General features: G+C 39.4%; 1 protein-coding gene across 2 annotated transcripts in view; it reads right to left on the reverse strand.

Moving 5' to 3' along the window:
- axdnd1 (axonemal dynein light chain domain containing 1) overlaps window positions 1-12,648 on the reverse strand; it is a 67,775-nt gene that overhangs the window by 33,103 nt on the left and 22,024 nt on the right. For both annotated transcript variants that reach the window (XM_034180111.1, XM_034180112.1), the window contains exon 15: window positions 8,636-8,870. In XM_034180111.1, coding sequence (XP_034036002.1) covers window positions 8,636-8,870 — 235 coding nt within the window. The remainder of the gene's footprint in view (window positions 1-8,635; window positions 8,871-12,648) is intronic.

Consider the following 12,648-nt stretch of genomic DNA (forward strand, 5'->3'; position numbering starts at 1 on the left):
GACCCCTGCCTGTACTGCTGCTTCTCAGACTGCCTTCCTGTGTACCGTACCCCAGCCTGTTTTGTTTTTTAGATAAAGCTTTTTACTTATACCTCAGTGTTGTGAGTCTGCAGTTGTGTTCAACCACCTTCAGTGCCACTCCTACTAAGTGAATCGCTAAATGAATGGTGAGATATTATCACGACAAAAGATTCAGGCAGTAAAACTGAAGTCACTACTTTACAGAATACAGATCAACACACAAAAAAATAAATAATTTTCTAACCTTTTTTTTTTATTTTAGTCATTTCCCCACATCATTTATTACGTCCGCCAAGGATGTAGTAAAATGACCTGCGTTTATTTGTCTGTCTGTACATCTGTCTGTCTGCCTGTTAGCAGGATTATGTCAAAATTACTGCATGGATTTTGACGAAATTTTCACCACAGACAGATATTAGGCCAAGGAAGAACCCACTACATTTTGGAGTTGATCCGGATTCTGGATCATGCTTCACTTTATATACACTTTGAAGGATTACGTCAAAACTACTTCCGGATTTTGATGAAATTTTTAACACAGATACATATGAGGTGACTCCATAAAATTTTGGAGGTGATCTGGATCCGGATCCAGATTCTGGATGAAGTTTCACTTTATACGAGGTCTGTTAGAAAACTATCCGACCTTTTTATTTTTTGCAAAAACTATATGGATTTGAATCATGTGTGCTTGCATCAGCTAAGCTTGAACCTTCGTGCGCATGCGTGAGTTTTTTCACACCTGTCGGTTGCGTCATTCGCCTGTGAGCACGCTTTGAGTGAGCAGTGGTCCACCCCCCTCGTCGGATTTTTATTGTGAGGAAAATGTCTGAATGATTTGGAGCTTTGCTGCATCAACTTTTTCCAGAAACTGTGATAGACAGCCAGGTGGAAACCATTCGGAAGATTCAGACGGCTTTCAGGGACGATTCTATGGGGATCACACAGATTAAGGAGTGTTACAACCGGTTTAAAGACGGCGCACAATGGCGGAGGGCTCGCCGCGCTCCGAGCAGCGATCGACAGGCTGAAACGACCAGATCATTTCCAAACTGAATGCTGTGTTGATCCGGGACTACAGAAATGGCAGAAGAGGTGGACATACCACTTTTTCGGCACATTCCACTGTTACAGGAGTTTTTGTCATGGAAAGAGGAGCGGAGGAATTCCGCCACGGAGCCGTTAATGGCGCGGGACAAAAGCACCTCCGTGTTGGTCTCACAGGACATGTTGTAACATGCCCAGCTCTTGCACCATTCGGAAGATTCAGACGGCTTTCGGTGGCTTTTCAGTCATGTGACTATCCGAGAAATTGTGGACGAGCTGGACATGCCACAACATGTCCTGTGAGGCTTCATCACGGCGTTGCTTTTGTCCCGCGCCATTAGCGGCTCCGTCCCGACGCGCTAATTCCTCCGCACGTCTTTTCATGACAAAAACTCAAACAGTGGAATGTGCCCTCCGCCATTGTGCGCCATCTTTAAACCGGTTGTAACACTCCTTAATCTGTGTGATCCCCAAAGAATGGTCCCTGAAAGCCGTCTGAGTCTTCCGAATGGTTTCCACCTGGCTGTCTCTCACAGTTTCTGGAAAAATTTGATGCAGCAAAGCTCCAAATCGTTCAGACATTTTCCTCACAATAAAAATCGGACGAGGGGGGAGGACCACTGCTCACTCAAAGCGTGCTCACAGGCGAATGACGCAACCGACAGGCGTGAAAAAACTCACGCATGCGCACGAAGGTTCAAGCTTGGCTGATGCAAGCGGACATGATTCAAATCCATATAGTTTTTGCAAAAAATAAAAAGGTCGGATAGTTTTCTAACAGACCTCATATAGTCTTTGATGGATTATGTCAAACTACTTAATGGATTCTCACCAAATTTGCACCACGCATACATTTTAGGCCATGCAAGACTCCATTAAATTTTGGACGTGATCAGCATCCGAATCCGGATTATGGATCAAAATTTCACTTTATGCTTTAAAGGATTACGTCAAAACTACTTCATTGATGTTCACCAAATTTCAACACAGATAGATAATAGGGCATGGAAGACTCCACTGAATTTTGGAGGTGATCTGGATCCAGATCCAGATTCTGGATCAAGATTCACATTATATAGGCTTTGAAGGATTATGGCAAAACAGATTGAGTAAATTTTTTTAAACACACATACATACAACCCCTGGCAATAATTATGGAATCACTGTCCTCGGAGGATGTTCATTCAGTTGTTTAATTTTGTAGAAAAAAAGCAGATCACAGACATGACAAAACTAAAGTCATTACAAATGGTAACTTTCTGGCTTTAAGAAACACTATAAGAAATCAAGAAAAAAATTGTGGCAGTCAGTAACGGTTACTTTTTTAGACCAAGCAGAGGGAAAAAAAATATGGACTCACTCAATTCTGAGGAATAAATTATGGAATCACCCTGTAAATTTTCATCCCCAAAACTAACACCTGCATCAAATCAGATCTGCTCGTTAGTCTGCATCTAAAAAGGAGTGATCACACCTTGGAGAGCTGTTGCACCAAGTGGACTGACATGAATCATGGCTCCAACACGAGAGATGTCAACTGAAACAAAGGAGAGGATTATCAAACTCTTAAAGGACTCTTAAACTCTCAAACTCTTAAACTCTTAAATCATCAGGCAATGTTGCAAAAGATGTTGGTTGTTCACAGTCAGCTGTGTCTAAACTCTGGACCAAATACAAACAAACGAATGGGAGGAAACTGGAGTCAACGTCTGTGACTGAACTGTAAGAAACCGCCTAAAGGAAATGGGATTTACATACAGAAAAGCTAAACGAAAGCCATTATTAACACCTAAACAGAAAAAAACAAGGTTACAATGGGCTAAGGAAAAGCAATCGTGGACTGTGGATGACTGGATGAAAGTCATATTCAGTGATGAATCTCGAATCTGCATTGGGCAAGGTGATGATGCTGGAACTTTTGTTTGGTGCCGTTTCAATGAGATTTATAAAAATGACTGCCTGAAGAGAAAATGTAAATTCCACAGTCATTGATGATATGGGGCTGCATGACAGGTAAAGGCACTGGGGAGATGGCTGTCATTACATCATCAATAAATGCACAAGTTTACGTTGATATTTTGCACACTTTTCTTATCCCATCAATTGAAAGGATGTTTGGGGATGATGAAATCATTTTTCAAGATGATAATGCATCTTGCCATAGAGCAAAAACTGTGAAAACATTCCTTGCAAAAAGACACAAAGGGTCAATGTCATGGCCTGCAAATAGTCTGGATCTTAATCCAATTGAAAATCTTTGATGGAAGTTGAAGAAAATGGTCCATGACAAGGCTCCAACCTGCAAAGCTGATCTGGCAACAGCAATCGGAGAAAGTTGGAGCCAGATTGATGAAGAGTACTGTTTGTCACTCATTAAGTCCATGCTTCAGAGACTGCAAGCTGTTATAAAAGCCAGAGGTGGTGCAACAAAATACTAGTGATGTGTTGGAGCGTTCTTTTGTTTTTCATGATTCCATATTTTTTTCCCCTCTGCTTGGTCTAAAAAAGTAACTGTTACTGACTGCCACAATTTTTTTTTTTTCCCTAATTTCTTATAGTGTTTCTTAAAGCCAGAAAGTTGCCATTTGAAATGACTTTAGTTTTGTGTCATGTCTGTGATCTGCTTTTTTTCTACAAAATTAAACAACTGAATGAATATCCTCTGAGGCCGGTGATTCCATAATTTTTGCCAGGGGTTGTATTAGGCCATGGAAGACAAAATTCTGGAGGTGATCTGGATACGCTTTATAAAGGCTTTAAAGGATTACGTTAAAACTACTTCACGGATTCTCACCAAATTTGCACCACAGCTACATATTGGGGGTATGGAAGACTCCACTGAATTTTGGAGGTGATCTGGATCCGGATCTGGATTCTGGGTCAAGATTTCACTTTATATAGGCTTTGAGGGATTTTTTTCAAAACTACTTTACAGATTCTCACCAAATTGAACCACAAATAGATATTAGGCCATGAAAGACTCCATTAAATTTTGGAGTTGATCCGGGTCCAAATTCTGGATCAAGATTTCACTTTGTAAAGGCGGCGAAGGATTACGTCAAAACTACTTCACGGATTCTCACCAAATTTGCACCACAGATAAACATTAGGGCACAGAAGACTCCATTAAATGTTGGAGGTGAACCAGATCCGAATTGGCAGATGTCAGAAATCTCTGCTTGCACATATATTACATATAATACACACTTATGAAAGCTCACTCCACAACTCATTATTATTTATTTTTTATTTATTTAACCAGCTGACAATCCTAAATTAGCTTGTTGCTGTACCCAAATGCTGCACAAAACAGCATTTTCAGATCACTTTATTCCAAGTCAGTGCATCATAGATTTCTATTTAATGTAATGCCTGATGACGCGGAATAACGCTAAGCAAGATGGCGGCTGCTGGCAACAGCCCATTTCTATTTAATCCACCATCTAGTGGATTAAATAGAAATGGATGATTGTGGTACATCACCATGTTATAATGATATGGCAATACATGTCAGGAGGCTTAAATATATATATATATATATACATACACATATACATTTTTAAAGACTTCCATTCCTTTCAAATTATAACTACTTACTCTTTTTTCAAACATATTTTGAATGTTTATTGGTAAGGTATTTTTATTAGCTTGGTGCATTGTTTGTAATATTTTCAAATCAACTAAATCATGAAATTTAAGTACCCTATACTTAATGAATAATGGATTAGATGGATCTCTAAAATGAATATTGCTAATCATTGTTAAAGCTCTTTTCTGCAGAATAAATAATGGTTGTGCATAAGTTTTACATGTTGATCCCCAGATTTCTACACAATAAGTTAAATATGGGACAATCAATGAATTGTACAGTGTTAATAAACCATAACTATTCAACGAAAATTTTACTTTATGCAAAACAGCAATGGCTTTCGCTATTTTTCCTTTTGTGTAATTTATGTGTGACTTCCATGTAAGATCTTCATCAATCATGACTCCTAGAAATTTTGTTTCTTTTACCCTTTGTATGTCCATTCCATCTATTTTTAATGACACATCATTTTTTTCCCCACTCTGTCATTAAACAATATGAAATTTGTCTTATTAAGATTTAGTGACAATGTGTTTATATCAAACCAATGTTTGACTTTTTCCAACTCTCTATTTATCACTTGTACTACTTCCTGTATATCTGATCCAGAGTAAAATAATGTATCATCAGCAAATAATATGCTGCCAAGTACTTTAGATACATTCACAAAGTCACTGATATACAAAATAAACAGTTTGGGTCCAAGTACCGGCCCTTGTGGTACTCCATAAATAATGTTACACAATTCTGATTTAGTATTATTTATCTGAACAAACTGTTTTCTATTTTCTAAGTAGCTTTTTACCCACTGATGTGCAATACCTCTAATTCCATATTGTTGTAACTTGTGAGCAATCTTGAGTGGTCGATAACACCAAAGGCTTTTTTCAGGTCGATAAAAATACTTACAAAATAATCCTTATTACCTATTGTTGATATTTTCTCTGTTAATTCCATAATTGCCATAGCTGTCGAATGTTTTGTTCTGAATCCATACTGAGCATTATTTAAAATATGATGTTTCTCAATGAATTTGTCCAACCTTGTCACAAAAACTTTTTCCATAATTTTAGAAAACTGTGGAAGCAATGACACTGGCCTGTAATTTGGAAAATTATGTTTGTCTCCATTTTTATATAGTACCTTGGCAATTTTCATTTCATCTGGGAAAATTCCTATTGACAGAGACAGATTACAAATGTAAGTGAATGGTTCAATAACAGTTTCTATTATACTTTTTACAGTCATCATGTCTAAATCTTCATAGTTAGTTGATTTTTTGCTTACACAGTTTTTACAATATTTCTTATTTCATCTTTTTCCACATTGTCAAAGAAAATACTATTGACCGTATTTACAAGTGTATTTAATTTATCTTCTACTATTAGTTTATTTCCCACCAGACTTAATCCCACATTTGAAAAATAATCATTAAACTCATTTGCAACTTCTTTTATGTCATAAATCTCTTTATTTTCCTTGACAAAGTAATTTGGAAAAGTTGATTTCGCTCCATCACTTTTAATCACACTATTTATAATTGTCCATGTTGCCTTTATATTGTCTTTACTCTTATTTAATTGTTCACTGTAATAATCATTTTTTTGTTTCCTAGTTATTGTTAATAGTTTATTTTTATATTTTTTGTATCTGTGCTCTGTTTCCTTTGTTTGCATTTTTAAAAAGCGCCTATATAAATAGTTTTTCTTTACACAAGCATTTTTTATTCCCTTAGTCAGCCATGGTTTATTTACTCTTTTCTTACTAATTTTTATTAATTTACAGTTTTTACTATATGATTTCATCAGTATTTTCATAAATGAATTATATGCTACATTAACGCCACCGACATAAACTTCTTCCCAATTTTGATTTTTAAGGTCATAATTTAATGCCTCTAAGGCTTTTACTGACTTATCTCTTAAAATTTACAACAGTTTTTTTCTTGTACCAATTTTTGTATTTAAATATTGAAAAAACTGGTAAATGATCACTAAGATCTGTCATCAAGATCCCATTCTTAATAATTTCATCTGTTCTATTTGTGAATATATTGTCAATTACAGTTTCACTTTGCGACGTAATTCTGGTTGGTTTTGTTATCAAGGGGAATAAACCAAAACTATACACTGAATTCACAAAATCACTTGTTCTTTGGCAACTGGAGCTTTCTATATTAATGTTAAAGTCTCCACACATAAAAAGCATTTTGTTTTTGATTTGATGGAATAATTCTATTATTTTATCTGTAAATTTCACAACGCAAGAGTCTGGTTCTCTGTATACACAACTGATTAGAATATTCTTAGATGTTTCATGTACAATTTCTACTGTTACAATTTCTATGACATCATCTATAATTGTCATTTCTTCTACAATTGTACATGTCAGATCTGTTTTTGTGTACAAAGCAATACCTCTGCCTTTTTTTTTTATCTCTTCTGTTTACAAATACAGCTCATATCCCTCCATTTGAACATCAGCCATGAGGTCATCTTTAAGCCAAGATTCTGTGATTGCAACAATGCTGAATCTATTTTTAAACTGATTTAAATAATCTTTTATTTTTGACATTTTACAATACAAGTGTCGGCTGTTTATATGTATAAGTGACAGGGTATCTTCTGTAATTTTTTCACTGTTTAGCTGTTCTTCCATATAATACTCACAACCAATTGTTTTTAAGTCAAATATACTTTCATCCTGTTTCATTACTTTATCATTTTTGCTGCTTAAGGTGCTATATACATAAATGTATTAGCTGATAGCAGGGGTGGTGGGCAAATGGTTAGTGCACTTGGTTTCAGTGCAGAAGGTTCCCAGTTCAAACCCTACCCCTGCCACATCTCTCCATGTAATGTGGAGTTGCATCAGGAAGGGCATCCGGCATAAAACCTGTGCCAAATCAACAGATACAAGCAGATACACCTTGGATTTGCTATGGTGACCCTGAGTGCAAACAAGGGAGCAGCTGAAGGGACTTACTTTCTATGTAGTTAGCTGATATTTTAAATAGCAGATATTTAAGTATTTTTTTATATATTTTTAATTAATTTTAATGTTGTGAAAGTGTAGTGACACGGACCCACAACAGGGGGCGCAAATGAACGGTCAACAGATGAGCCAAAAAATAATTTAATGTTGTGAAGGTGCACAACGAACATACAGACAATCTCAGAATATGATTACAGTCAATCCACAAAGGTGACGTGTGGGCAGGCTCGAGGATAGAAGACGTCTGTCCTGAGAAGAGCCGGAACCACACGATTTCCGCCACCACCGAACCTGGTGAATACTGGAGCCGCCAAGTCCCGAATTCCCAGGTGATCACCGTCCCCAACTGTCGGATCTGGTACTGCTGGCGAAGAACAAAGACAGTCAAGTGTGGGTGTGTGTACACCCTGTAACAACAACGGTGGGAATGCCACCTCCACCTCTCACTCAATATTCTGTAGAGTACCGCAGTGATTCCTCAGGGGAAAAGAGTGCCGTCCTGCACTCACTCAGCTTCCACAGAAAGAGGAACCGGTACTCCTGCAAACACTCACAATATACAGATATATTGCAAAACACAAACGGCTGAGTCTATTACCTCCAAAGAAGTACGATATCTCGGCAACGAGGTGGAGATGACGTCTGGTCTTTATGGAGTGAGATGATGTAGCGTAGATGGGTGACAGCTGTCAAGAGATAATGAGTGACAGCTGTCACCCCCGGCTGTGTCCGTGGCGGCAGCGCCCTCTCGTGCCTGAAGCCCGCACTTCAGGCAGGGCGCCCACTGGTGGTGGGCCAGCAGTACCTCCTCTTCTGGCGGCCCACACAACATTTAATCCATTATAATTACAGTTATTTACAATTTCATTATTATTCTTTTTATAGTATATTTTATAGTGTTTATGGAACTCTGTATTGTTCTTGTACAATGTAGATGACTCCACAATAAAGTGTATTGATTCATTATCACCCATCAGCCCTCACCACTTTCTCCACTGACGAGTATATCCAGTCGTTTGTGGAGGTCAGATATAACCCCATCCAGCTCACTCATGGCCTGCTGACATTCAGGAAGTGCACTGTCTCGAGCCGGGTGTCTACTGAACATCTGGAGGCTGAGACCCAGCCATGACTCCTGTAGACGGCCAAGTCCATCCAATGTCTCCTGGCAGCACAGCAGCTCCTCGCCTTTGTAGCGTTCACATTGGAGCATCAACATCTGGAGGGGAGGACAAACCAAAAAAAACCCCCGAAAGATCAGATAAACAGTCCATTTCCACATGAAACTGGATACAAAACGTAGCTATGCTATACTGTCCACAGACATTTTGCGATTTTGACAAATATACAAATACTGTAGTTATCAATTGCCAATATGTCTGAATTTAAATCTTTTGATGTTTCAGGGTGTGAAGTTACTAAGGGCCCTTTCACACATAGTGCGAAATTTGGACGAAGTGCACACTTAGTGCGCATGACGCAGGAATCGTGTGCAAACCGTGTAATGTCTTCCCTGTCGCCAACGCCTCATATACCTGTTGCGACAACTATTTGCGCACACAAGCACCTGAAAAACAAGAGTGTGCACTGTGTGAACCCATCGCACCTTTTTGCGGCAGGTGCCAGCCAAATTCCAGGTGACACACACAAACATGTAACACCCCTCGCATGGCACTTAGAAAATGTGTGGCCAGTCGCACTCTTGGCACGACAACAGACTACAGACAATCACTGTCATACTGCTGTGAAATTTGTCTAAGTTCCCCACGAGTGTGACTTTGCAAACACACACACTGACACGTGGGTGTGTGTGCTCCACTCACGGGAGGCGTGGCTTCTGACAGAAGCAGCTGTGGTGATCTGTCATTCTGGATATTCCAGCTACACATCACCTACTGTGTTTGGACAGTCGTGGACTACCAACTGTCCACTGTGAGGCGTGTGTGTCTGATTGCTGTATTTACATGGACATAAAAAAAACATGGTGTGGTGGAGACAAGCTGCAGCAAGCAAGCGCGTGCATGGAGCGGACATTGACAGCCTCCCAGGTTGAAGCGGACCGTCACATCAGAACACGCAGTGGGTGATCTGACTGTCACATCACCCACGTGAGCTCCGTTCCACATTACGCGGTGTCTGTGCTGCGGCTGAGTGGACGCATCTGACCAGTAGATGTGGGTATGATCAGAGCACACTGCTTCTCATTCATGTCATTTCATGACTGTATGTCTGTGACCATGAGTCATCACCAGAGGAAAATACAGATCATTTTTGTATCGCTCGCTTGATAAATGCAGTGTTTTTATGTGGCGTGGGATTTTTTTTTGTAATACTTCCATGTCCTTCCTGATATGAGGTAGCTTCCCACAGCTTTCAAGGAACAGCTCCGTAGCTCAGTGGTAAAGTCTCTGAATGGAAATCAGAGGTTTTGAAAGGCGCTAGTTCACGTCCTGAGTGGTATGTTTTTTTTTTCTTTTTTTTTTATTATTCCACATAAGCGGCACAATGTGGTCCTACAGGCACCAGCTTGTTTTTATTTTCTTTTTTTTTTTAATTCCACATAAGTGGCACGATGTGGTCCCACACGTACCAACTGGTTTTTATTTCTTCCACATAAGCAATGCCATGTGGTGCACCTGGCACTGTTCCTGCTCGATGGACACCGGTATGTGCACGAACTCTCGCACAGGGTTGGTGCACGCCTCCCCATCAACGTGATGTTTCGAGCACTAACTTTAAAATGTTTCGTGCTGTTTCGCCATTTTCGTCCGAACTTCGCACTATGTGTGAAGGGGCCCTTAGGGATGCACCAATCTACAATTTTTCACTTCTGATCCGATCCCGATTTCTGCCGCTACTTTTCCGATCCGATACCAGAGCACTGTTTGCTTTAATATTATTATTATTGTTGATTTTGCATGAGGACTTTCTTAAAAAGGAGACCTGAAAGTTCAGCTACAATTTGCCAGAAGGTGTATCTAAGGTGACAGCCTTGATTTGATATTTTGGTGGAAGAATTAAGTACTTTTTTACAGACTTTTATAACCGTATTTTTATAGACTTAAAGAGAAAAGACAGCACTCTCTCTCTGTTTGTCTGTCTGTCTCTCCTTCTCAATTTCAATAGAGCTTTATTGATATGGGAGACATATGGGTTTACATTGTCAAAGCAAGTGTTACATTAAAAATTAAGTCCACTCTCTCTGTCTGTCTCTCTTCCTCTCTCTCTCTTCTTGTCTCTCTCTCTCCCTCTCTGTCTGTCTGTCTGTCTCTCTCTCTGTCTCTCCCTATCAATTTTCAATGGAGCTTTATTGACATGGGAAACATGTTTACATTGTCAAAGCAATGAAAAATTAAGTTCTCTCTCTCCCTCTCGTTTGCTTTCTGTCTCTCTCTCTCAGTCCCTCGCTCGTTTTCTCTCTTCCTCTATCTCTCTCTCCCTCTGTCTCCCTCTCTCTTTCTTTCTCTCTCGCTGTTTTAGTGCTGCGCAAACGTCAAACTTTTTGGAAACACAAGCCTTTCAACTGTAAAATAAACCTTAGATTTATAAATGCATCATCAGCGACGTTCACGCGCAGGATTTTAATGGAGACTTTTTTCCCTTTCAGCGGACAGAATCTCTATCGGCTGTCCAACGCCAGCTCAGCTGCATGCTGAGCTGGCGTTTCACAGCATCGAGACAGTGAAGCAGCTAACTTTTTAGCACACATTTTCAGCAACAATTCAGTTCATTTTTCAGAAAATCTGTGCTCAACGAACAGACAATCTGAACCTGAGAGCTGGGCAGATTTGCCGCTACTCGCAGCTAGAACACTGCGGAAGAGAGCTCTCTCAAACAGCTCAGCTTCAAAAACCTAGTGTGCCTTGATAGTGAGAGTGGCGACATGACGGGTCGAAAAAAATGGGTCACGTGACTCACTGTGCCATCTTGGGTTCAAAATAGCATTCACTGTTAAACTGTGTGCATGTAAGTCCAGCTATTTTTTTTTTATTTATTTGCTGAAAATGACGGGTTGCTGTGCAACTGGATGCACAAATAGACAAAGCAAGGGCTTCAAGATGTACAGATTCCCTTCAGATCTGAACAGAAGAAACATTTGGGAAAATAAAGTCAGCCGTGTGAAATGAAATTTATTGTTCAGTCCCATGTACAGTAAAACTCACCTAAACAGTCATCGTATAAACCAGATATTCACAGTCACCAGACAAAAAAGTCCCAAAGTTTTTGTATTGTTTTCCATGTAATAAACACCGTACATAATGGATTTTGTACAACGGATTTTCACTCACATGGGATAAAATATCCTCACCGGTCCCACATGTGAGGGGTTTTAATGGAAATACATTGTGATTGGAGTCATTTCCGTAATTAAAAGCCCTACTGTTTATTTTTCACACCATGGTCAGACTCGGAGCCGCAGCCTGGACATGCACCTGTTAAATCAGACAGCGCAAAAGGCTGTGATTTGACACTTTGTTGCTTTCACTGCTTCGTCTGCCATCATATAACAGTTTTTACAGTGCGCATGCTGATAAATGGATCAGAAAAGTCCACACATTTATAGCACAAAGTCAGTAAAAGAGGAAAATGTTCAGCTTACCTTTGATTTGGAGGTGATGATTGTAGAAAGAAAAGCTTGTTGGGGGTCAAATTAGTCCAGAATAAAGCATGATCCAGAGACGGAGATCTTTAAAACTCTCACCCGTCATTGCATGACACAGAGGTACAGAGCTGCAGCTGCATAAAATAGGCTTTAAATTAATTAAATAAATAAATCAGCATAAATTGTAAATTTATGTAAATTTGATAGCTTAACTATTTTTAGCGCGCCGGGTCCCCGGGCACCGTAAAGGCGACCTCTGCTCCTAACTGGCAATTAGGATGGGTTAAATGCAGTAAATACATTTCATTGTGCAGGGAACATGTTCCTATGTGCATATGACAATAAACTCCTTTGCATCCTTGAATCCTTATATTTATTTTGTTGGACCTGTACC

Source organism: Thalassophryne amazonica, chromosome 10 (genome assembly GCF_902500255.1).
Source record: "Thalassophryne amazonica chromosome 10, fThaAma1.1, whole genome shotgun sequence".
In the NCBI taxonomy this organism is placed as follows: Eukaryota; Metazoa; Chordata; class Actinopteri; order Batrachoidiformes; family Batrachoididae; genus Thalassophryne; species Thalassophryne amazonica.